This window comes from Haliotis cracherodii, unplaced genomic scaffold (genome assembly GCF_022045235.1).
Source record: "Haliotis cracherodii isolate W230 unplaced genomic scaffold, xgHalCrac1.p SCAF_14, whole genome shotgun sequence".
NCBI classification, from domain to species: Eukaryota; Metazoa; Mollusca; class Gastropoda; order Lepetellida; family Haliotidae; genus Haliotis; species Haliotis cracherodii.
This window is the reverse complement of record NW_027266269.1, coordinates 29,192,651-29,219,940: the sequence shown is the minus strand read 5'-3', so window position 1 is coordinate 29,219,940 and position 27,290 is coordinate 29,192,651. Positions and strand designations below refer to the sequence as shown.

Sequence of the window (27,290 nt, the reverse complement as noted above, 5' to 3'; positions counted from 1 at the left end):
GCTGGAAGATTGCGGAGTGCGGCGTTAAACAACAAACAAACAAAATCTATGTAAATGAATACGTATCATATGCATGTTTCAAGGTCACCTTTCACAGTGCACCAATATATGTCTTTAGGTAATGAGTGAGTGAGTGAGTGGGTGAGTGAGTGAGTGAGTGAGTGAGCTTTTAACAGTATTCCAGTCATTTTGGGAGCTAAAGGTGGGAGGAAAGCCCGACGTGATGTTTAAAACCGCCTCCGTGGTCTAGAGGTAGAGCGTCAGCCCAGAGAGCGGAAGGTCCGGGGTTCGATCCCCGGCCGCGTCATACCAAAAGACGTTAAAAGATGGTACTTGTTGTTACCCTGTCTGGCGCTCGGCATTAACAAGGACTGGTCGGCTCGAAGTCAGTATACTGTCTGAGTGAGGTATTCATGTTAAACTGCGGCATGGTATCTCAGTGTGCTAGCACTATAAATCAGCATCAGTCCGGAATGACGGTGCTGACAAACCTAGAAACATAATCGGGGCGAACCGGGATTCGTACCCACAATCATAGGTTTCTGGCGTGCCCAAGGTACGCAACTCTGTACAGCTAATTGCGGCGACTTAGACAACTGGGCTCTCCGTGCCCCCCTTTAGGTAATGAAGTTTCTCCAGAAAGTGAATTTCACGAATTTCAGTCGCAGTCACCCGTGAAGGATGGACGCTAGCTAGGGTGGCCATTAAATATACCTGGCTCGGGAAGAGGTAATCTACTCTTGTTCCTGAGGTTCTTGTCATATTGGCAATCTCATATGCTTATCATCAGACCTCGGATCCCTATGAATATAATCGGGTGTAAACTTAGGCGTAAGGGGTGGTCAGGTAGTTTAGTGGTTAAAGCGTTCGCTCGTCACTCCGAAGACCCGGGTTCGATTCCCAACATGGGTACAGTGTACGAAGCCCATTACTGGTGTCACCAGCCTTGATATAGCTGGAATATTGATTACTAAAAGCGGCGTAAAACTCGCTCTTAGGCGTAAATTCCACCGCGCTTATGTTCAGATTGGTCGAAGCAAAAGGTTGCCTGTTCACGTGTCTTTGTGTCTGTTTCGTGGGAACAGGTGTCGAATCAATGTGTGGAATCAGGCTTCCATAATCTATTTTTATTTTAGATTTTTTTTTTTTTTAAATATTTTTTAAATAATTTTTTTTACACAACCAATTTGTAGGGATATAGCTTCACACATAGTTTACTTAATAAATATGGCAAATATTTGCCCGTTTTCACCATTTGTAAACTTTGATGGACACCTGTATCGAACTTAAACTTGCTGACCTGCTGTCTGCTGTATAGGTAACCTAAACCTAACAAGTATGCTACAAGACGTGCTACTCCATTTATAACTCTGTTATGTCATATACTGAATTGAATAAAAAATATTTTTTTTAAAAGAAAGAAAAAGAAGGTTTCCATAATCAGGTAAATTATCATGACCATGTTTAACTGGTTGTTTATCGGCATTTAGCAGTGACTGAATATAGCTTTCGACAAGTTCTTTCTTAATTCATCTTTAAAGTTCACTGGTGCGGTCAGGTAGCCTAGTGGTTAAAGCGTTCGCTCGTCATGCCGCAGACCCGGGTTCGATTCACGACATTGGTGACATGTGTCAAGCCCATTTCTGGTGTCCCCCGCCATGATATTGCTGGAATATTGCTAAAAGCGGCGTAAAACCATACCCACTTATATTCCTTGATTTCAATACAGTTTGATCACTAAATCAGGGGGGACCTTGTCAGGATTTGTTTGTTTGTTGTTTAACGCCGCACTCAGCAATATTCCAGCCGTATGACAGCGGTCTGCAAAATAATCGAGCCTGGACCAGACAATCCAGTGATTGACATCATGATTATCGATCCACTCAGTTGGGATCGATGACATGCATCAACCAAGTCAGCCATGTCAGCCGTTAGTCGCTTCTAACGACAAGCATGGTCGGCTTTTACGGCAAGCATGGGTTGCTGAAGACCTATTCTACCCCGGATCTCCACGGGTCTCACGGCAAGTATGGGTTGCTGAAGACTTATTCTACCCCGGATCTTCACGGGTCGACATTATCAGGAAACGCACCAAAAGCAATGAGTCAGTCAGCTCAAATTTCTCAAATAAGCGTTTCCTTTGCTTGTTCCATATCAACCATCTTCTGTATTTCAAGCCTCAAAAGTTCACACCGTTTTCTCTCTTCCGTTTCAATGTAATCTAATTGCACACGATACTCAGATGTCTTCGCCTGGACTTCCATTCTCGAGTCACGTGACAGTCACGTATCTATTTAAATCATCATATAAATCTTTCTGTGTGTCGTTCATCCTGGGATTACATAATCACAAATGTCAGAAGTTCTATATCATCCACCTATAGAGGTGAGGTGAAATGGGGTTTAACGTCGGGTCCAAGATTATTGCACCTATATAGCGACGGCTGGAATATACGACCCAGAAGACCAGTTATCGGTAGCGTCATGGTGTGTGGGGCCATATCCTACACCACGAGATCTGACTTGGTTGTGGTTCAGGGAAATTTGACAGCAAATCGCTACATGAATCAAATTATTCAACCTCACCTCCTTCCAATCATTGACCGCCAGAGTGAGCTGTTTCAACAGGACAACGCTCCACCGCATACAGCTCGTGTCACGGTAGACTACCTTCATAATTCCAACATCAACGACTTGCACTGGAGATCTCCAGATCTCAACCCAATTGAACACCCCTGTGATGATCTCGATCCACATGTACGTCAACGTCAGAACACGCCGCAGACACTTCCACAACTGGCCAACGCGTTACAAGCAGTGACAGAATTCGTACACTTATCCAGTCAGTGCCGAGGAGATGCAGAGCCTTGAGTGCTGCCCGGGGCAATGCCTTTAGACAACGACAACATGTGACAATCGAGCTCAAAAATTTCATATTTGGATCTATGATATTAAATAATATATATCGACTTGATTAGGTACAATACAATAACTAAACATCTACCTTTGCGTTTCTTTCTTTTGAAGAGTGTATATATGGGGTGGGGTGGGGTGTGTGTGTTAAAACAGCTTTTATTCTGAAATATACAAAGACGCACGCACCCACGCGAATACATACACTGACTCTATTTATTTCAGAATTATTTCGGAAATCCGTGTTAGGTCACAGTTAGCAATATGACAGCAATGTCAAAACCTGTAAATAATCACAGTCACAAAGCCTTACTACACGAAGTCCCATATATTATAATCTATCGCCATTATGAATATGAAACGGTGAAGCCAGAATCTAGGCTACATGTCAAATCTTCAAAGCTAGGACATGAAAAAGGTCCCATTTTACGAGAGGTCGCGTCTTGCTTTCAGCAAAAGTGAATGAGAGGAGAATCTCTACATTCCTTCAACTGTGACGTCAATACGTTGTAACCTAGCATTGTATGGTGTTTTATATCAATGGAATTCACAGCACATTAAAAACTTGCGTTTGTATCCATATGCTCACAAATGTGGACATTAACATAAATACTATAAGTATGATGTTTTCGGATATGTTGTTACAATATTATCAAATATCGAGTGAGTGACTGAGTTGGGTTTAACGCCGCTTTTAACATTATTCCAGTTATATCACGACGTGTCAGCTTAATGTGGGAGGAAAGCCCGAAGTGATGCAGGTCTCAGACGTTTAACACTTCGGTGAAACCCACGAGCACGGGTATGGCGCTGACAAATCTAGAAACATAATCGGTTCGAACCCACAATCATAGGTTTCTGGCGTGTTCAAGGGACGCAACTCTACACAGCGAATCGCGGCGCCTTAGACGACTGGGCCACCCCTATAAAAAAATCGAAACTACGAAGGCTGGTCAAAAGGTTCTAAGCCTAAAAAACAAAACCAACAATTGTGAGAATATATACTCAACTTCATCTCCCTCCTTTTCAATACACTTCTCATAGCGACAGTGACGTTTTTCAATTCCAGCCAGGAAGAAGTTTTCTGAAGCCACCGGAAAAACGTCTATTTGACAGTATAGGTTTTTCCATCTCCTTGGTTGAATCTTCAATGATGGAAGTTGAGGGACGCCCAGACCTAGTATCATCACCAAGGCTTGTTCTCCCAGCCTTAAACATAGCTGCCCAACGTCTAACAGTGAAATAGCTAGGGCACTTATCCCCATACACCTGTGACATGCGGTCATGAATTTCCTTGGGAGTACCTTTCTCTGAAGTCAATAACTTAAAGTCTGCTCGGTACTTGTTCATTCAATTTCTGTGGCCATTTGAACCTCTGTCACGTTCAACTGGCTGTCACTACTATATAAACGGCCTCAAAATATCAAATACACTTGCACCGAACTACTCAATGTACTATATTTACTAGTTCACTTTGTTATGAAAACATGGTTGAAAATTAGTCAGACTTAAAACTATTGACCAGTCCTCGTTTAATTGTAATTTTATGCAAAAATCTTTTAAAATGCACACTATCTCCCTTTTTCTTATATTTGGACAGTTACATTAAGTAACAAAGATCTTAGAAATGCAAATCATGGAACGCGTTACTACCCTTTACACAGATCAGCCGATATCCTTAAGACAAGTATGTATTTCTTGGAACACACCTTTATATAACAACTGACTCACTCTGTTTCTTCCCCACATGAACCGACAATTCAAAAGAGTTTCAGCGACCAACTCAGTTGGGATAGATGACATGCATCAACCAAGTCAACGAGCCTGACCACCCGATCCCGTTAGTCGCCTCTTATGACAAGCATAGTCGCCTCTGACGACAACCACGGGTTGCTGAAGACAAATTCTTTACCCAGATTTTCACGGGTCCAGAATAATAGTGAGTAACATCATTAGAGATACCACAGATAGTACAAATATAAGTATTTCCATATTGACCGGACGCTCCTTGAGTGAGTATTGTGGTACGCCCCTTTTAGCAATATTCCAGCAATATCAAGACGGGGGACACCAGAGTGAGTGAGTGAGTGGTATGGTTTTACGCCACTTTTAGCAATATTCCAGCAATATCACGGCGGGGGACACCAGAAATGGGCTTCACACGTTGTACCCATGTCGGGAATCGAACCCGGGTCTTCGGCGTGACGAGCGAACGCTTTAACCACTAGGCTACCCGACCGCCCGGGACACCAGAGAAATGGGCATCACACATTGTACCTATGAGGGAAAGCGAACCCGGGTCTTCGGCTTGACGAGAGAACGCTTTAACCACTAGGCCCTCATACCTTGACCCACATTCTATGACGTTTGACACTACAATGACAAGTATATTTATTGTTGAATAATTCATTTTGGGTAATAGCGTGTGCGGTAATATAAAACTCATCGCTTTAAGCTAAGAACGAAGTGACAAGTTTTGACGGTTTTTGTCCATAATTAACACAGAAGTGATGTGACAAACTTCGAAAACTTCGGAAACGACAAATCTTATTCACCCAGAGAACATTCATCCGAGGAGCTCAATTGTTGTCAGGAGAAACAAAGCTTCAGTCAATGGGTTACCATGAACTGGGTACTCGTGTTTTCCAGCGTTGCGGTGAGTCTGGTCATCACGGGGACGACTCTTGCCGCTCATGGAATAAAATGTCTGTGCGTGGACACAGAGGACTTCCAGGTGATATGGATCAATGTGATTGGTACGTTTTAATTGTTTGTTTTCAACGCGTTACTCAGCAAAATTCCAACATGTCGACGACTTGTAAGTAATCGAAAACTGGGCCAGACAAACCAGTGATTGATAGGATGAATATACTATGTTTGTTTGTTTGTTGTTTAACGCCGCGCTAAGCAATATTCCAGCTATATACGACGGCAGTCTAAATAATTGTGTCTGGACCAGACAATCCAGTGATTGCCATCATGAGCATCGATCCACGTAATTAGGATACGATGACATGCATCAACCAAGTCAGCGAGCCTGACCACGCGATCCCGTTAGTCGCCGCTTTAGACTACTGGGTGATTAGTAATTTTTTGTCAACAAACATATTTTAATATGCTGAATTTTAACAGTTCTTTGTTTGTTGTTTAACGCCGCACTCAGCAATATTCCAGCTTTATGACGGCGGACTGTAAATAATTGAGTCTGTACCACACAAATCCAGTAATGGCATCGATCGAAGCAAATGGGATACGATGACACACATAAATCAAATCGGTGAGCCTGACCACCCGATCCCGTTAGTCGCGACTTACGACAAGCAAGGGTTATTTTAGATCTATTCTATCGCGAGGGGCGGTCGGGTAGGCCAGTGGTTAAAGCGTTCGCAGGTCACGGCGGAGACCCGGGTTCGATTCCGACATGGGTACAATGTGTGAAGCTCTTTTCTGGTGTCCCTCGCCGAGATATTGCCGTAATGTTGCTAAAAGGGGCGTAAAACCATACTCACTCTTTCATTCTAGCGTGGAACGTGTATATTCTATATACGAGGATGTGATAATTGATGCTTTTATGAAAACATTCATTTTCAGAGTTCATTCTGGCATCGGCAATGATGGTGATTGCTGGTGGCCTTCTTCATGTTGCAAGTCTCTCACCCGCCAGAAGCCACACATTCAAGTCACTGTACAACCAGCTCACGTTCAACAGGAATCTCAGGACAAGCAACGCTTCAGTCAAACAACGCTTCCATGCCTGGATTACACATACAGCAAAACATCAAAACCTCACCCTAAAGGAGATCCTTCAGAAGTCTTCAGACACCGTGTACGGAACAGACCACAGCTTTCATAGGATTAGGACTGCGGGCGAGTTTCGTTCCCAGCACGGACTGACAGATTACAAATCGTATGAGAAATATGTTCAACTGGTTTTGGAGGGAAAGGACAATGTACTGTTCCCAGAACCCGTGAACTATCTATCTATCACATCTGGAACATCGTCCGGTAGAAGTAAAATCTTTCCTCGGAATAGTGAGAGCTACACCAATACTATATTGATGTCACTACTATATGTGAAGGCTGAAATGTATTCATATCCAGGAATGTATTCTTTAAAGAAGCTTCATGACGTTCGAGTGATCGACCCCCCAAAGGAGATCGCCCCGGGGGTCCTACGGGGTCCCGCCTCCTCCTCCAGCTACCCACCTTGGCCCTTTACCGCCTCCCCCTCTCCTGTGTATACGATAGCGACGGAGAAAGAGTCGCTGTACGTCCATGCTTTCTTTGGCCTTCTGGAACCCGACCTCAAAGTCCTGTCCTTCTTGACTGCTTCAGTTGCTTTGAACTTCTTCCGTATGGTGGAGGAGAGGTGGGGGGAGCTCTGTGATGATGTGGAGCGTGGGACTTTGTCCATGGAGTTGAGCATCACAGATGACCTTCGTCGGCAGCTTCAATGTCACATCAGACCAGACCCAGCTAGAGCCGCTGCAGTGAGGGAAGCTCTGAGTTATGGATGTCAGAACATGGTGCACAAGCTTTGGTCTGGTTGCTGTCTTATCAAAGGGACGGCCACGGGAACCTATGAAAACTCAGTTAGTATTGGTTGTGGTTTGGTTTGGTTTGTTGTTTTACGCCGCATTCAGCAATATTCCAGCTATATGACGGCGGTCTGTAAATAATCGAGTGTGGACCAGACAATCCAGTGATTTACATCATGAACATCGATCCACGCAATTGGGATCGATGACATGCATCAACCAAGTCAGCGAGCCTGACTACCCGATCCCGTTAATCGCCTTTTACGACAAGCATAGTCGCCTTTTCCGGCAAGCATGGTTTGCTGAAGACCTATTCTACCCCGGATCTTCACGGGTATTATTGGTTGTGAGTGAGTGAGGGTCTCTAAGTTATTGAGGCGAAAATTGTATGTGAATGATGTTTTAAGCCCCAGTGAGAAATATAACTAAGCCATATGAAATTGACCAATCAGGGAGCAGAACCCATTATGAGCCTATACCATCAGTAAACATCCAAGATGGTTGTTGTTAACCTAATATAAGACCGTATACCGGCAGTAACAGCAGTATTGGATTTTCGCAAACCCACCTCACATATTTCACATGACAATTCTGGCACTGTAATTCGTTATTCGACACTGTTTCGTGTTTGTATATCATTAAACTGCGATGTGCAAGGACTTTATTAACACAGATTATAGAGTAGTCGGCAAAAACAGCTAAAACGGCCTGCATGTATTTGACAATGTCAGTGTATAGGAACGTTGCGTTAAGCCACAGACAACACTATTACGTATCGATTACTGTGGCTTAGGCTCTTCAAAGGATAGAATGATCGGTTTAGAAAGTTGTTTGAGGCAATACTTAACCTATACACCATTGACCTTCTTAGGATGAATCAGTAGTTGGTCCGATTACACGCAAATGGCATGACCATGACGATCTGCAATGTCTTCAATGGGCTTGACGATTCTTCCCAGGAATTCAGCCGCAGGTCTTTGATAACAATGTTAAACTGTTATTTATTTATTAAAATACATAAAAGGGGCAAAGAGGGTTAGGGTGATCCTTGCACAGTCAGGCTGGTTAGGCTCATCATCAGCTCAGGGCCCTTGCCCCCTCCACACGCAGCCCAGACAGCGAATGGGACTTCTCCCAGGAAGCGCTGCCTAGTCAAACCCACCCAGAACTTTTCGGAGAATGTGAAGACTCCCCAAAGATGCAAGCTTCTGCATTACCAAGATTGTCAGAAGGGTCGTATTCCTCGCAGCAAACCCGGGTACTCTTCCAATGTCAGTCAACAGATTGGGAGGTACCGAACGTAAGGCATCGAGAACAATGGGACTTGGGTACCAACTTGTTACTTGGGATGCAAGCGTGATATTTCGAAAGCGAGGTCCGCATATTTGCCATGTTTTTCCTCAATCTTGTGAATCACATTGGTGTCAAAAGGGACAGAAAATTCAATGTTATTAATGATTTCATTGGATTAATCCAAAAGGACAAGATCAGATTGGTTGGCCTGGATACGTCTGAGGCTTAACACCATATTTATCATTTTCCATGACGCCCTCTACATATTCCGGGTCGTACCATGGATGGACATGTGTCAAAACCACAAGCATGGCGAAGACGGCAATAAAAGGATCGAGCCACGCCATCGTGTCACTTAAGATGCAATATTTGTGCCAGAGATGGGCATCCAGTGACAATGTGTTGGACAGTCTCATTAAGGTCATTACATAATCTACATTTCATATTTACATTAAATCACACATTGACGGTTTCGAGTGGGAAGTGACTGGTCTTGATCAGCAAACAGAAAGCCTTCTGTTTCTCTTTTCAGGCCAGTCGACTTCATCCAAGCAAAGGACTCTGCAGGGTTGCTGATCCTCTCAACACGCTGTACATAATTTCGATGCAGTTGTCGTTTAGATAGCCCCTCCTTGAAAAACTGAGCCTGGGGCGATTTGATATGCTTCACAAGAGGATCATGAGACAAAAAATGTGTGCAAAAGTGCACAAAACAGTTCTCTCATGAAAAGCCTCCACATTAATCAAACCACACCCTCCCATCATAATTGGTAAATATAAGCGAGTAGGGGAAGAGCGAGGGTGGTGGGATCTATTGTCTGACATGATTCTTCGTGTGAGGGTGTCAATACCGTGAGTTTCTTGTTTCGTCCAATCAACAACACCAAGAGAATATGAAAGGACAGGTACAGCATAAGTATTTGTGGCTTTAACTTTTTGCGAGCGTTCAGCTATGAACTCCAGATTTTCTTAAGTCTACATTTGTACTCTGCCCTCATTTTTTCCTTGATATGAGCTTTCTGGAGTCTGTCCCTAACCTGCATCCCTAAGTACGTATAGGCCTGACTTTCCAAGAGATGGTCAATAACTGCTCCCCCAAGTAAACTTATTCTCCCTCTTCTACTTTGTCACGTTTCAGATGCAGAATGTTGCATGGACATGCCGATATCATAAGACTTTTTTATTGGTTAGACGCACGTTCCACAAAACGACCTTAGCTCTAAGATCCTAACCCTCATACTTACATAAACTTATGACAGTCGTTGCGCTAAGGTGACTTTATTTGTTGAACAGGGGTCAAATGTAATGCTTTAAATAATTCATTTCAGGCCAAACTGTTACAGCGTTATATAGGCGACACGCCCATCTTCTCCCCATACCACATCGCCACAGAGGCACTGTATGGAGTTTGTGTCAATTCGCGTGACAGTGACCCAGGTGTTGTCGAATACACAATCAACCCACAAGCCAACTTCTATGAATTTATTCGAGAGGAGGATACAACTAAAGAACAGCCGGATACTTTCCTAGCCACAGAGGTAAGATCGGTATATTTTCAGGTCATTGGTTCTGCCTCATTTACTTTGAAACCTCATTAAACGATAGTGTTCCTAGCGAAAACGTCAGGAATAACACATTCCCGTATTAACGAGTCAACTGACATGCCTTTGCATGTGTTTGTGACGGGTTTGTGGGGCAGAATATACACACATTTTCGCGAACACCCGGTAACATTACTATTTGATAGTGATTCACAAACACATGCTCATGATATAGTCGGAATTGTATAATCGACTCTGCTTTATGCAGAGATTTCTGTTGGATATGGAAAGGGTTTTGTCGCTTTATTTAAGTAATTATGTCATTTTTGTTACACGTATAACCATTGCCAGTAGTAATCATACGGCCTAACATACAGACCTAACTGATCTATTGCTAAAAATGTCACACGGTAGATAAACAGTCCTCGGATCGGCGACGTTTTTGTTGTCTGCAGCGTCAATATATAACACCTAATAAACTGCATTCATGTGCTCAATAATGATTATAAATGAATCGAAAAAATAATACGTATATTAGTTCCAATTTATTTATAAATTCTTCTTACCCCATGAATAAAGTTGAAACAGAAAAGCTAAAATATGTTGATCACTGAGAGGCGCTTGACTGACGTCACAGGGCATTGTTTCGTCGGTGTGTCTGGCAACATGCCAGTATCATTTGGGTATTGTGACGTGCTTGTAATATCTGTGGTACTGAATTCTAACGGAGACCGGCATGCATATAACATTGTCGTCACCACGGGAATGACAGATATATATATATATTATTGGTTGAGATCGGGAAGATCTACGATATTGTCGTCACCACGGGAATGACCGATATATATATATTATTGGTTGAGATCGGGAAGACCTACGATATTGTCGTCACCAACTGAATGACAGATATATATATATTATTGGTTGAGATCAGGAAGATCTACGATATTGTCGTCACCACGGGAATGACCGATATATATATATTATTGGTTGAGATCGGGAAGATCTACGATATTGTCGTCACCACGGGAATGACAGATATATAAATTATATTATTGGTTGAGATCGGGAAGACCTACGATATTGTCGTCACCACGGGAATGACAGATATATAAATTATATTATTGGTTGAGATCGGGAAGACCTACGATATTGTCGTCACCACGGGAATGACAGATATATAAATTATATTATTGGTTGAGATCGGGAAGATCTACGATATTGTCGTCACCACGGGAATGACAGAAATATAAATTATATTATTGGTTGAGATCGGGAAGACCTACGATATTGTCGTCACCACGGGAATGACAGATATATAAATTATATTATTGGTTGAGATCGGGAAGACCTACGATATTGTCGTCACCACGGGAATGACAGATATATAAATTATATTATTGGTTGAGATCGAGAAGATCTACGATATTGTCGTCACCACGGGAATGACAGATATATAAATTATATTATTGGTTGAGATCGGGAAGACCTGCGATATTGTCGTCACCACGGGAATGACAGATATATAAATTATATTATTGGTTGAGATCGGGAAGACCTACGATATTGTCGTCACCACGAGAATGACAGATATAATTGCATTGTGGATTGAGATCGGGAAGACCTACGAGATTGTCGTCACCTCGAGAATGACAGATACAATTTCATTGTAGGTTGAGATCGGGAAAACGTATGGGACTGTCGTCACCACCAGATATAAAGATATAATTTCATTGTATTTTGAGATCGGGAAAACGTATGGGATTGTCGTCACCACCAGAATGACAGTTATAATTACATTGTAGGTTGAGATCGGAAAACGTATGGGACTGTCGTCACCACCAGAAAGACAGATACAATTTCATTGTAGGTTGAGATCGGGAAAACGTATGGGACTGTCGTCACCACCAGAAAGACAGATACAATTTCATTGTAGGTTGAGATCGGGAAGACGTATGGGACTGTCGTCACCACCAGATAGAAAGATATAATTTCATTGTAGGTTGAGATCGGGAAAACGTATGGGACTGTCGTCACCACCAGAAAGACAGATACAATTTCATTGTAGGTTGAGATCGGGAAAACGTATGGGACTGTCGTCACCACCAGAAAGACAGATACAATTTCATTGTAGGTTGAGATCGGGAAAACGTATGGGACTGTCGTCACCACCAGAAAGACAGATACAATTTCATTGTAGGTTGAGATCGGGAAAACGTATGGGACTGTCGTCACCACCAGATATAAAGATATAATTTCATTGTAGGTTGAGATCGGGAAAACGTATGGGACTGTCGTCACCACCAGATATAAAGATATAATTTCATTGTAGGTTGAGATCGGAAAAACGTATGAGACTGTCGTCACCACCAGAAAGACAGATACAATTTCATTGTAGGTTGAGATCGGGAAAACGTATGGGACTGTCGTCACCACCAGAAAGACAGATACAATGTCATTGTAGGTTGAGATCTGGAAAACGTATGGGACTGTCGTCACCACCAGGAAGACAGATACAATTTCATTGTAGGTTGAGATCGGGAAGACGTATGGGACTGTCGTCACCGCCAGATAGAAACATATAATTTCATTGTAGGTTGAGATCGGGAAGACGTATGAAATTGTCGTCACCACGAGAACTGGTCTGTTCAGGTACAGGAGCCAAGATCTGGTTAAAATAACTGGATATGAAGAGACTGCACCCAAGTATCAGTTTTGTCAAAGGTAAGATTGTTGTGAAGATTGTGTGACTGACGACATGTATAGTCAGTGCAGCATCTCCACATAGCAAAAGATCTGTAGTATTTTGAGGTATACTCAACAACAAAAGTTCCTGTGACACCAATATTTTAGTGTATTTTTCAGACAAGGAAAGTTTGGTTTTCAATATTGTAGTACATGTATGGAATCAAGTCATAAAAACGCAACTGGTACAGAAAAGCATGTATTCCATGCAAAAGTTGACTTTTATGCAAGCCCCATGTATTTCACTACCCAAGAATGGGTATAAATACATGTGCGTTTACAGGATTCCAAACTTCATTGTTTAGCATCGTGCTGACAACAAACACTCAGAAAAACAACAAAATTACGCAATTATTCAACGTTACGAAATGCCACGCCTGTCCGAAAATGAGCGTCTGCGAGCCATTGGTATGCTTTAAGCAGGATCGAGTCAACGTGATTTTGCAAGACAATTTAACGTCCACAGAAACACCATTTGGTGTTAATGGTAACGTTGGCAACAGACGAATGCAGTCAGAGACTGTCCTCGGAGTGGCAGGCCACGCGTAACCAATAATCGACAAGACAACTGGATTCGAACAACACACCTACGAAATTGATTCCAGCCAGCAACAATGACAGCAAGAAGCATCCCTGGCCTTCGACGAATATCTTCACAAACCGTACGTCGTCGCCTCAGATGTGCAGCGATTGTCGCCAGAAGACCCGCCAGACGACCCATTTTGGCAGGAAACCACCGTCAAGCACGTCTACAGTGGTGCAGATAGCGTCTACGCTGGACGGCCATGCAGTGGGGACAAGTTCTATTCACTGACGAGTCTCGTTTTCACCTCAGCCACAGCGATGGACGGATTCGAGTGTACCGACGTCGAGGTGAACGTTACGTCAATCATTGTGTCATGGAAGAAGATCGGTTCGGGGGCGGCAGCGTTATGGTATGGGGTGGGATTACAGCAAAACCGAGAACCCGTTTGATAGTGGTAGAGGGTAATCTCAATGGACAGCGCTACCACGACGAGATCATCGGCCCTGTTGTTCTACCGTTTTTTGCGTCGTCATGGCCCAGGCATTACCTTTCAACATGACAACGCCCGGTCACATATTGCTCGACTTGTTCAGGATTCTCTTCAACAAAACAACGTGAATGTCATCCCCTGGCCGGCTCGCTCCCCTTATCTCTCACCAATCGAGCACATGTGGCATGAGATGGATCGGCGCCTTCGACCTCAACCACGTGTTCCACAGACACTCAAGGAACTTCGAAGCATGCTCCAGCAGGACTTTGTGAGACGCCTGGTCCATTCCATTAAACGAAGATGCTGTGCTTGCATCGCGACCAGAGGTAGACACACACGCTACTGATTTGTAAATTGACATTTTAGCATGTTCATGGTTGTTTTTTTTATGAAATCACGCATTTTCTGAAGTCAGTATGGCAAATTAAACCATTTGAACACATACAGGAGTCTTTTATCTGGTGCAAACCGAAATTGTTTCAGATTTGGTAAAAAATATAAATTTGAATTAAACCTTATTCGATGTCACAGGAACTTTTGTTGTTCAGTATATTTTATGTTATGTTAGATTTTAGTAATAGACACCCGCCCTTTCGCTTCCGCCTTTGCTTACACAGACACACACACACGCACGCACGCACGCACGCACACGCACGCACACACACACACGCCCTTCTGCTTCCGCCTTTGCTTACACAGACACACACACGCACGCTCGCACGCACAAACACGCACGCACAAACACGCACGCACACACACACACGCCCTTCTGCTTCCGCCTTTGCTTACACAGACACACACACACACACACACACACACGCCCTACTGCCTCCGCCTTTGCTTACACAGACACAGACATACACACATACACACACACACACACACGCACGCACGCACGCACGCACAGCCGCCCTTCTGCTGCCGCCGCTGCTTATGTTAATGTAGGATAATAAGTAAATTCCCTGAAGTTTTTAATGTCGGTTTCATTGACGGTATGGTCCATAATAATATGTGCTGACTTTAGTTGAGGGCTTTCTTAACACTGCGGACTTCACGTGATTGTAGATGCAAGTGTGTACTGTACTCATAACAAAAAGTATAACAAGTATATTCATTTAACTTAATCAAGAACGGTTGTATCAACAAGTAGGCTATATTTATATACGAACGGATACTTATGTATAAGTTCCAAACATATATATTTTTGAAGTTCTGATGGTTATAACACTTATAAAACTCATATGTCTTTATGCTGGCAGATAACACAGTGTCTATAACCTTTTATAATTTGAATTGCAGCAATCAAGAGGGACATAGCTGAGAACACGAGTCATATTTGTTATTCGTACCATAAACGTCGTGCAACTGTCAGGGAATTTTATGTATTTTTTACCTACCAAGATCTTGAGTTATCTCTTTATTATTCATACATATAAAACTAGAGCAGGTTGTGTTTTAAACATCTCGATTCACTGTGACGATGGCGAAAAGTTGCTCCCACATCCTCCTATAGTGAATGGTGGAGACATACAAATCAATGTTGGTCACCGTAAGATATGTCTTTGATAATTGATGGCTTTCATAATTTTAGTTAGATTTCCAAGTAAAATGCATTGGGAACAAAATAGAACACCTTACATTCGTATACAGTTTTATATATTTGCGACGAGTGGCAGACGGGCCGTATAACTGTTGCAGATCGCACATTTTGGTCAACCAAGTCAGCGAACCTGACCACCCGATCCCGTTAGTCGCTTCTTACGACAAGCATAGTCGCCTTTTACGGCAAGCATGGGTTGCTGAAGAGCTATACTACCCCGGATCTTCACTGGTCGATTCGACGTAATAAGCGCCCCGCTCTAATAAGCGCCCACGGCGACATTTGCTAATATATTGGCTGGTGAACAATCCCAATTAGCACCCCTTCTGATTGATCAATGTAAAAATATATCTGACGTACATAAACATTTCAAGCATAAACCACGAAATGTATCTTTCAATTCAAAATAATATTTTAATAAGAGCCCCCTATTTCTAATCTTGAGAGCGCCGTGGGCGCTTATTACGTCGAATACGGTAGCTGAAATACTGTTCCAAGCGGAATTAAACCAAACTAAATCATTCAATCATTCAATCATTCAATCGACTGAAAGGCCTTCATATCAGAAAGACGAAGTTAAACATGACTACACCAAACTCAATCATTCAATCAGCCTTCATATCAGATGGACGAACTTAAACATGACTACACCGAACTCAATCATTCAATCAGCCTTTATAGCAGAAAGACGAAGTTAAACATGACTACACCAAACTCAGTCAGCCTTCATATCAGCAGGACGAAGTTAAACATGACTACACCAAACTCAATCATTCAATCAGCCTTCATATCAGAAAGACGAAGTTAAACATGACTACACCAAACTCAATCATTCAATAAGCCTTCATATCAGAAAGACGAAGTTAAAAATGCCTACACCAAACTCAATCATTCAATAAGCCTTCATATCAGAAAGACGAACTTAAACATGACTACACCAAACTCAATCATTCAATCAGCCTTAACATCAGAAAGACGGACTTAAACATGACTACACCGAACCCGATCATTCAATCAGCCTTCATATCAGAAAGACGAAGTTAAACATGACTACACCAAACTCAATCATTCAATCAGCCTTCATATCAGAAAGACGAAGTTAAAAATGCCTACACCAAACTCAATCATTCAATAAGCCTTCATATCAGAAAGACGAACTTAAACATGACTATACCAAACTCAATCATTCAATCAGCCTTCATATCAGAAAGACGAAGTTAAAAATGCCTACACCAAACTCAATCAGTCTTCATATAAGAAGGACGAACTTAAACATGACTACACCGAACCCAATCATTCAATCAGCCTTTATATCAGAAAGACGAACTTAAACATGACTACACCAAACTCAATCATTCAATCAGCCTTCATATCAGAAAGACGAAGTTAAACATGACTACACCAAACTCAATCCTTCAATCAGACTTCATATCAGAAAGACGAAGTTAAACATGACTACACCAAACTCAATCATTCAATCAGCCTTCATATCAGAAAGACGAAGTTAAAAATGCCTACACCGAACTCAATCAGTCTTCATATAAGAAGGACGAACTTAAACATGACTACACCGAACCCAATCATTCAATCAGCCTTCATATCAGAAAGACGAACTTAAACATGACTACACCGAACTCAATCATTCAATCAGCCTTCATATCAGAAAGACGAAGTTAAACATGACTGCACCTCCTCTAATTGTTATATTTACAGAATTGGCGATTTTCTCAGCGCAAACACGGACAGGTATCCCGAAGTAGTTTTCAATGAAGCTGTCAGAATGGCAGAGGAGAAATGGACGGGTACTATACAGCAGTACATGGCAACAGAAAATATCCACGTGGACAAACTTCTTGGTAAGTCAAGTGACAGCGACGGGTATCCACGCTAGTGAGTCAAAAAACTAGCTGGTCTACCCAATGGTAATTCAAAAGACAGCCTGGTCACCCCAATGGTAAATCAATAGACAGACTGGTCACCCCGATGGTAAGTCAAAAGACTGACTGGTCACCTCGGTAGTAAGTCGAAAGACTGACTGGTCACCTCGGTAGTAAGTCGAAAGGCTGACTGGTCACCTCGGTGGTTGGTCAAAAGACTGACTGGTCACCCCGATGGTAAGTCAAAAGACTGACTGGTCACCTCGGTAGTAAGTCAAAAGACTGACTGGTCACCTCGGTAGTAAGTCAAAAGACTGACTGGTCACCTCGGTAGTAAGTCGAAAGACTGACTGGTCACCTCGGTAGTAAGTCGAAAGGCTGACTGGTCACCTCGGTGGTAGGTCAAAAGACTGACTGGTCACCCCGATGGTAAGTCAAAAGACTGACTGGTTACCTCGGTGGTAAGTCAAAAATCAAAAATTATTTCTGAAGGATTCTTTGACGATGAACTTGAAAGCATACGCGCATTCTGATTGGTTTGTCGTATTTTCGCACATAACAGTCATCGATAGGGGGACGAGTCTTCTTGCAGGTTACGGAAAGGGGTGACGAATGCAATCAAAATATAAGGTTCACAACTGCCACCAGTTTGCATAGGCACATTGTTAAACCGCTCAGTGTCTTGCAAATTAAGTGTGGACGAATGATCTCCTTATATTGGCACATAAAAAGGGAATAAGAAACATCGATTGTTCCTTTAAAAGGACAAAATGTATCCAATCTACATCACACTTGCTGTTAAGGGCTGACGTGACCAGACTGTAACATTTTACGAGCGCTTCAATCATTTGCTGCCACTGACAATCTTCACATATTACGTCACGAAATACATTTGACTGATCGACTCTTGTTTCAGGGTATATTCCAAAGAACTGTTTCTACTACATATTCGTGGAACTTGTGGAGGATGTGATTCTAACAGACACAGAGAAGGAACTGGTGAAACCATAGCTCTTAATCTATAATAATGATGATGATGATAATGATGATAATAATAATAATAATAATAGGGCGTGGTTTGATTAACGTTTGGGCTCTTCCTGATAGAATTGCATTGTACACGTTTCCACACATTTATTTGTCTGAGTGAGTGAGTGAGTATGGTTTTACGCCGCTTTTAGCAATATTCCAGCAATATCACGACGAAAAAGTGAAACAGAAGGCTTTCTGTTTGCTGCTCAGGGCCAGTCACGTCCCACTCGAAACCGTCAATGTGTGATTTTGCATCGAAATGTAAATATGAAATGTAGATTATGTAATGAATTTAATGAGACTGTCCAACACATTATCAGTAGATGCCCAGCTTTGGCACAAACACAGTATCTTAAACCACATGATGGTGTAGCTCGATCATTTTATTACCGTCTTCGCCATGCTTGTGGTTTTGACACAGAGGTCCACCCAGGGTACGACCAGGAATATGTAGAGGGCGTCATGGAAAATGATAAATACAAAATCCTTTTGAATGGGCCCATTTACAGCCTCAGACGCATCCAGGCCAACAAACCTGATCTTGTACTTTTTGATAAATCCAATGAAATAATTTATATCATTGAATTTTCTGTCCCTTTTGACACTAAGGTGATTGACAAGATTGAGGAAAAACATGGCAACTATGCGGACCCCGCTTTCGAAATGTCACGCTTGCATCCCAAGTACCAAGTTGTCCGACTCCCCATTGTTCTCGGTGCCTTAGGTTTGGTACCTCCCAATCTGTTGACTGGCATTGGGAGAGTACCCGGGTTTGCTACCAGGAATATGGCCCTTCTGACAATCTTGGTAATGCAGAAGGCTGCAGTGTTGGGAAGTCTTCTCTGAAAAGTTCTCCGTGGGTGCGACTGGGCAGGGCTTCCTGGGAGAAGTCCCATTCGCTGTCTGGGCTGCGTGTTAGGGACCTCAGCTGATGATGAGCCTAACGAGCCTGACTGTGTCAGGATCACCGAATCCCCCTTTGCTGTTCTTTTTAAAATTTTAATCTGAATATCATCATAATCATAATCATAATACCATTGAATTCTCTGTCCCTTTGGCACTGATGTGATTGACAAGATTCAGGAAAAGCATGGCAAATATGCGGTGGTACGACACTTAGCGCTCGCCTAATCCTTAGTGTAACTATGAGTGAGTGAGTTGAGTTTAACGCCGCTTTTAACAGTATTCCAGTTATATCACGGCGTGTCAGCTTAATGTTGGAGGAAGTGATGCAGGTCTCAGACGTTTATCGCTTCGGTGAAACCCATGAGCACAGGTATGGTGCTGACAAACCTAGATAGACACAATTTTTATGGATAACAACTTCTTTAATACTGTAAAAGGCAATATGAATCTATATTTACTTTGTGTATTTTCACAAACAAATATTATTTTCAAACAGGTTTTCAAAAACACAAGTATACAACTTTCTAAAAAGAGTGTTTAGGTCATGTTCAAACAGGTCCTTAAAAACTCAATTGCATAACTTTATATGCAGAGATATTAGATCATTTGGGGCAAATGAACACTAGCAGCTGAAAATGTAACCCCAAGTGTCATCATAGGAACACTTACGGCTGCTTTATCAATCCTTAGTGTTAACTTTTGCAATGAATTTATGATTGCATAGTTTGTTTTCCAAAACAAATATTACTTTTATACGTGTTTTCTCAAACATAATCGCATAACTTTCTATCCACAGATATTACATGACATGAACACTAGCAGTTGTAGATGTAACCCCTAGTGTCACCATATTAACACTGTCATCCCTAAGTGTTAATTTTGAAATGAATATGTAATTTCTTGCACAAAACTTGCATAGCGTTCTATACGAAGATATTAGATCATTTTTGGCAAATAGACACAAGCAGTTGCAAAAGTAGCCCCTACTGTTCATATGGTGACATATGTGAGCTGTGAGCTAACTTCCGTAAAATACACTGTACATGTAATAATATACAGTATGTAATATTACAACAGTCTATACCACACATGTACATGTAATATCACAACCCGTCAAGATCCGGGGTAGAATAGGTCTTCAGCAACCCATGCTTGCCGTAAGAGCCGACTATGCTTGTCGTAAGAGGCGACTAACGGGATCGGGTGGTCAGGCCAGATGACTTGGTTGTAATCCCATGACTGTGGAATATATTTATCTTATGAAAAAAAATAATCTAGAAACGTATACAAAAGCAAGTCTAGCCAGCTCTTTTTATATTTTTAGAATCGAAAATGGTATTGTGTAATATAAGATTTCATAGACTAAATGTTAGTCTAACTTGATTGATGCATGTCATCGTATCCCAATTGCGAGGATCGATGTCAATCACAGGATTGTCTGGTCCAGACTCGATAATTTACAGACCGCCGTCATATAGCTGGGATATAGACAACAAACAAACAACAAATGTCTCATACACATATACTATTACACCAGTCTATACCGCACACATAATGTCTTTCTGGTTGTTTCAGCTGGGTACATGTCTCGCCTCCTGTCATGAAGACTATGGGGAAATCGTCGCCTACGGTGGTGTCCTGGAGCCAGTGGTGCTGCAGATGGAGAGGGGGACGTTTGAAGGCGTCAGACGGCTCATTCTGAGCGTCAATCCAGAGGCATCCAGCGTACAGTACAAGCCTGCCAAATTTATTCGCAAACCTGAAGTTCTTAACTACCTTCTGAAACATCATATGAAATAGTTGCTGTTACATCCTCAAACAAGGTGTGTGTGTGCGTGCGTGCGTGCGTGCATGCGTGCGTGCGTGCGTGCGTGCGTGCGTGCGTGCGTGCTTGCTTGCTTGCTTGCTTGTACTCGTCCGGACTAATGCCAAATTTATAGTGCTAGCCCACTGGGATGCCATGCCCGAGGCGGGTGCTACCGTTAGGACATACTTATAATATTCTTTTCGCGATCAGCTCGTGTCTTCACTGATTTCCAGTGATCCATTCATACCCAATGGAATCTGTTTCGACTGATAATCGAGACTGGTTATTCCCTGGCGTTGGCGTTTTATATTGACAATAGCGGATGACCTCGCCTGGATGAACACTACCAAGCTAACTGTCGTTCATTTCCCGATGATCGTCAGTGTGTGGTTACTTTATCAATCAAGTGCAGACATATGGAACAGCTGTCCAGGAATTCCTCAATCGGTGAAGGGGGCACGGGTGGCCCAGTCGTATAAGGCGCCGCGATTCGCTGCGCAGAGTTGCGTCCCGTGGACACGCCAGAAACCTATGATTGTGGGTTCGAATCCCGGTTCGCCCCGATTATGTTTCTAGGTTTGTCAGCACCATACCCGTGCTCGTTGGTTTCACCGAAGTGGTAAACGTCTGAGACCTGCATCACTTCGGGCTTTCCTCCCACATTAAGCTGACACGCCGCGATATAACTGGAATACTGTTAAAAGCAGCGTTAAACACAACTCACTCAATAGGTGAATAGGTTGGTTGGTTGGTTGGTTTGTTGTTTAACGCCGCACTCAGCAATATTCAAGCTATATGACTACGTTTTGTAAATAATCGAGTCTGGACCAGACAATCCAGTGATTAATATCATGAGCATCGATCCACGCAATTGGGATCGATGACATGCATCAACCAAGACAGCGAGCCTGACCACCCGATCCCCTTAGTCGCCTTTTACGACTAGCATAGTCACGTTTTACGGCAAGCATGGGTTGCTGTAGACCTATTCTACCCCGGAATCTTCACTGGTCTAATCGGTGAATAGAAATAACGTCAAAAATAGAGACGATGTCATCATGCGACTTAGGCTGTGAATGATGCAGGCTTTGAGTGAGTGAATGAGTATGGTTTTACGCCGCTTTTAGCACTATTCCAGCAATAGCCGGCGAGGGACACCAGAAATGGGCTTCACACATTGCACATTGTCGGGAATCAAACCCGGGTCTTCGGCGTGACGAGAGATCGCTTTAGCCACTTGGCTACCCGACCGCCCCGTGCAGGCTTTGAAGCCAGAACGATCATGTATATCCATTCGAACAGGCAATTCACTTGACAAATGTTTTACGTCGCATCGGCATTAATTCAGCCATATAGCGACCCTTACTAAACTCCACACTGTCGTGTATATTGCATCGGAAATCCAAGCGCGCCGCCTCAAGCGGTCATCCCCGTCATCAGCCGCTTACCTAGCCTTAGTATGACTCAAACTCACCCCAGAGTTCACAGAACGTTCATATTAATCAATTTTCAGCGTCATCCGGGTCTGGATTTCATTCAGTTTTGCTGGGTGCAGCTTGTATTTAGAGAGAATGACATTGTAATAGCCGCCATTTTATGACTTAAGTAAAACCAAGGGACGTAACTCCCAATTGATTTCTGGGGACGGATGACGTCATGAAAAAAAAGCAACGCTCTGCATTAATATACTTTACTCTCAATAATTAAAGATTGGTGTTTAAATGTATCGTTCGGTTATGATTTATGTATCTGTCAATGTAAGGATTGAGGTTGTATTTGTTGACAACTTCTACAAAATGCAGTTGTATTTGTTGACTTCATCAGAAAGGCACTGTTTTCAATTATCAGCTGATGAACGTCAACAAGTACAACTTCTGTTCTTAATTGTGGGATCTATCCAACCATCATCCTTATGGCTAACGGGATCGGGTAGTCAGGCTCTCTGATTTGGTTGATGCATGTCACGGTATCCCAATTGCGTGGATCGATGGTCATGATATTAATCACTGGATTGTCTGGTCCAGACTCGATTATTTACAGACGGCCGTCATATAGCTGGAATATTACTGAGTGCGGCGTTAAACGACAAACAAACTTGAACGAGCAGATCCTGGAGGAAAACTCGGATATGTCACAAACACCCTAGATTCGCTTTGATTTAAACTAATTGGACTCGGTCCATTATCCTGTTCGAAACAGACATCCTGGGTCAAAAGTATCGCCGCCATTAAGTAACAGGTGTTTGTCGTGTGAAAACACAAGTTGGCCAACGTTTTGCAGGTTACCCACATTTGTTTGAAAACTATTAAGTAACACATGTTTGTCGTGTGAAAACATTTGTTTGAAAACTAATGTTGTATTGTCCGTATATAACGTCATTCTGTCGTTGTTACGTCACAAACGTTCCATGACGTTACCCACGGGAGATTATGCGGCCAAATATGTGTTATATTGCCTGCAGACAGGGGCCAAGATATGGCCGGCCTGGTATGTTATAGTTACAACACACCAAGACGAGTTGATCCTTTGTCAGTCAATCAAATGCCAAGCCAATCCGTGCTCTCAGTGCCAAAACAACGAGTAGGTGGGTGTGTTGTAAGTGACTTGTAGCACGGGTTGCGACGGTCATTCCAAAATTGCGCGAGTTTGTGTAAAATTTAGTGACGTATAATATGACGTTAAATATGACGACACATGCTTTCTGCCTTCGAACCGCTTTTAACTTTTAATCTAATTGTTAAATCAAGTGTAAACTTTGGAATTTTCAAAGGCACATTAGAAATTTCAACTATTAATTTTCCAAATTTAGCAAAATGCGTTCTGTGTCCAGTTGTTTTTATGTTTGACAGTTACATTGTAATCTTTTAATAAAGTTGTAAACATTTCTATAGTTTTTTGTTGTTTATCTACGTTATTACTCTTTAACACTGTGTACAACACTAAAGAAACATTGTTGTAAGTTTGAAATTTCTCAAGCTTGTAGGCGGGGCTTGCTGATCTTGGCATCAGCCAATGGTAATAATCTTTAGAAACCGTGCTCTTACTGCCATGATACAGCACGGGTAAGATCAAAGGTACCGCTCGCAACCCGTGCTACAAGGACAGAGTAGAATTTACTTACCTTGCATTAAGATACTCATTTCTCATTGGTTATTGAAGGGGAACATGTTTTCACAAGCACCCAGCTTACAGTTAAGGTACAAGTTAGATATATCCTGCTACAGAATGACGAATTTGTTACCATTGCGAATACATTGATATGATTATGTTATCTCGGAACAACCCTGCATTTCAGCATTCGTCACCACTCGCCCCTTTCCGTAACCGGCTTGTCCCGGAACAACACGAGTTGGTCACGAATGCTATCGCAGCCACCACTCAAAACTCCCCACTGTGATAGGTTACCACAACCATGCTTGGAGTTGAACTCGCAACCGAATGACCGTTATGTTTACTAACAAGTGATGGCTGCTGTGACGCCGATAAATCTTACCCATTTTATTTACTTTGTTTGTTAATTCGATTTTCTATTTCATTCCTTTTTGAACCAAGATCTATCTGCTTGTACAAACAAAACGTAAATTCATCTGAAAAACATGGTCAGGCGTAAACCTTTTCAAAATGAACTATGATGTCATTCCCGAAAACATAAACAAAAGTATAAATGCTGCTACATTTGGGGTTAGAGGGCAAATTTAAAGATTCTTGAGATGGCCGCGTCTACACTGGTGGCAGCGATGTTACCGAGAGTGTAACGAAGGTGTCACGCGCTGGGAAGGAGCTTGATCCCATTGTAATTCAAGGGCGATAACTCTGGGTGTGTTTGTGACGTCTGCCTGCTGTCAAGATATGTCCGTAGGATGTGAAGGTGCGCTTGTCATACTAATGAAGACAACTTTGGTGAATGGGCGAAAACTATGCGGGTAAGATACATATAGAATACCAAACTCGCTCCCGTGTAATACCATTTTTATTAAACGAGTGCATAATTCTGGCATTTGATGAGCGAAAGCGAGTATGGGCTATTTGTTAGAATTGAAACAGAAGTGATAAAATGTATCGTTTTTTTCATTTCATCTAAGAGTCGGCGAAAATTGTGAAAAAAAGTGATTTGTCAAGTCATTTTTATATCTGTCAGTTTCGAAACATACGTAAATTTTCGAACCTCAGGAGTATAATGTAGATTATATTATAAAATCTACAGATATGCATTTGAGTTAGATTGTGAGGTGAGGTTCAACACCTCCAGGTTAGTCAGGTGATGTTGAACACCTCCAAGTTGGTCAGGTGAGGTTCAACACCTCCAAGTTAGACAGGTGAGGTTCAACACCTCCAAGTTAATCAGTTGAGGTTCAACACCTCCAAGTTAATCAGGTGAGGTTCAACACCTCCAAGTTAGTGAGGTGAGGTTCAACACATCCAAGTTAGACAGGTGAGGTTCAACACCTCCAAGTAAATCAGGTGAGGTTCAACACCTCCAAGTTAGTGAGGTGAGGTTCAACACCTCCAAGTTAATCAGGTGAGGTTCAACACCTCCAAGTTAGTCAGGTGAGGTTCAACACCTCCAAGTTAGACAGGTGAGGTTCAACACCTCCAAGTTAATCAGGTGAGGTTCAACACCTCCAAGTTAATCAGGTGAGGTTCAACACCACCAAGTTAGTGAGGTGAGGTTCAACACCTCCAAGTTAATCAGGTGAGGTTCAACACCTCCAAGTTAATCAGGTGAGGTTCAACACCTCCAAGTTAGTGAGGTGAGGAAAACATCAGTCACCCGAGGTGGTTCAAGGGTTTTGAAATAGGCAGATGCACACTATACTCAAGTCACGACCCAAAATACATAATAGGTTGGCATAGTTGGGGGCTTCCTTGGTCTAGTGGTAGAGCATACGCCCTGAGTGTGGAAGGTCCGGGGTTCGATCCCCGGCCACGTCATACCAAAAGACGTTAAAAGATGGTACTGTCTGGCGCTCGGCATTAAGAGGCTAAAACAAGGACTGGTCAGCTCGGAGTCAGTATACTGTGTCTGAGTGGGGTATTATATATTGTTTAATGACAAATACTCTGTACAGCTCAGTGTATCATTATCTAGAACTCTATGGTTACACTACATGTCACTAATGTTCGCATTTCTTTCTGACTATGCACCCATTCTTTCTGATTTTTCATAAGGTTGAATAAAGATATACCTTCAGTGTATGAATGACCAGATTGTTTTATACATGTATCTAAATACGTTTTGCCAGGGCTATGCTAAAAATGTTCCCAATCAGATATTTTAAGACATCTCTTGAGACCTACATTGGGTATCCGGGTAGGGTCGTGTAATAAGGGGATGGGTACCCAGGTAGTAAATTTGGACTCATGCCAGCTCTAGTGGACACAATATCAATCACTGGATTGTCTGTTCCAGATTGTTTACTTACAGGCTGCCATCATAGAGCTCAAATATTGCTGACCCGTGAAGATCCAGGGTAGAATAGGTCTTCAACAACCTAATCTTGCTGTAAAAGGCGACTATGCTTGTCATAAGAGGCAACTAATGGGATCGGGTGGAAAGGCTCGCTGACTTGGTTGATGCATGTCATCGTATCCCAATTGCGTGGATCGATGCTCATGATGTCAGGCACTGGATTGTCAGGTCCAGACCTGATTATTTACAGACCGCTGTCATATAGCTGGAATATAGCTGAGTATCCCAAATGCATGGATCAATGCTCATGATGTCAAGCACTGGATTGTCTGGTCCAGACTCGATTATTTACAGACCGCCGTCATATAGCTGGACTATTGCTGAGTATCCCAATTGCATGGATCGATGCTCATGTCAAGCACTGGATTGTCTTGTCCCGACTCGATTATTTACAGACCGCCGTCATATAGCTGGAATATTGCTGAGTGCGACGTTAAACAACAAACCAAACCAAAAATCAAATATAGCTGAGTGCAGTGTTAAACAACAAACAAACAAATCCATTGTAAATATACAGATAGTAACACAAAACACCAGTCGGGAATTTGCTTGC

General features: G+C 42.5%; 2 protein-coding genes across 2 annotated transcripts; both read left to right on the top strand.

Annotated features, from left to right (window-relative positions):
• Nucleotides 1-5,535: 5,535 nt before the first annotated feature.
• Nucleotides 5,536-15,322, top strand: LOC139460344 (uncharacterized). The gene is made up of 4 exons (XM_071241834.1): nucleotides 5,536-5,668; nucleotides 6,504-7,504; nucleotides 10,072-10,281; nucleotides 15,305-15,322. Exons 1-4 carry the CDS (start codon nucleotides 5,536-5,538, stop codon nucleotides 15,320-15,322), a joined length of 1,362 nt encoding a protein of 453 aa, XP_071097935.1.
• A 2,103-nt stretch (nucleotides 15,323-17,425) lies between these two features.
• LOC139460895 (uncharacterized) lies at nucleotides 17,426-21,260 on the top strand. The gene is made up of 3 exons (XM_071242370.1): nucleotides 17,426-17,501; nucleotides 18,439-18,521; nucleotides 21,036-21,260. The coding sequence occupies exons 1-3, from the start codon at nucleotides 17,426-17,428 to the stop codon at nucleotides 21,258-21,260; spliced, it is 384 nt and encodes a 127-aa protein (XP_071098471.1).
• The last annotated feature ends 6,030 nt before the right edge of the window (nucleotides 21,261-27,290 follow it).

Excerpts from the sequence above, each read along its gene's own strand:
- LOC139460344 (XM_071241834.1), top strand. The coding sequence starts at position 5,536 with ATGAACTGGGTACTCGTGTTTTCCAGCGTTGCGGTGAGTCTGGTCATC. Across the intron at positions 5,669-6,503 it reads GATATGGATCAATGTGATTG|AGTTCATTCTGGCATCGGCA; the intron begins GTACGTTTTAAT and ends ATTCATTTTCAG. Across the intron at positions 7,505-10,071 it reads CGGGAACCTATGAAAACTCA|GCCAAACTGTTACAGCGTTA; the intron begins GTTAGTATTGGT and ends AATTCATTTCAG.
- LOC139460895 (XM_071242370.1), top strand. The coding sequence starts at position 17,426 with ATGGCAGAGGAGAAATGGACGGGTACTATACAGCAGTACATGGCAACA. Across the intron at positions 17,502-18,438 it reads CCACGTGGACAAACTTCTTG|GGTATATTCCAAAGAACTGT; the intron begins GTAAGTCAAGTG and ends CTCTTGTTTCAG. Across the intron at positions 18,522-21,035 it reads CAGACACAGAGAAGGAACTG|CTGGGTACATGTCTCGCCTC; the intron begins GTGAAACCATAG and ends TGGTTGTTTCAG.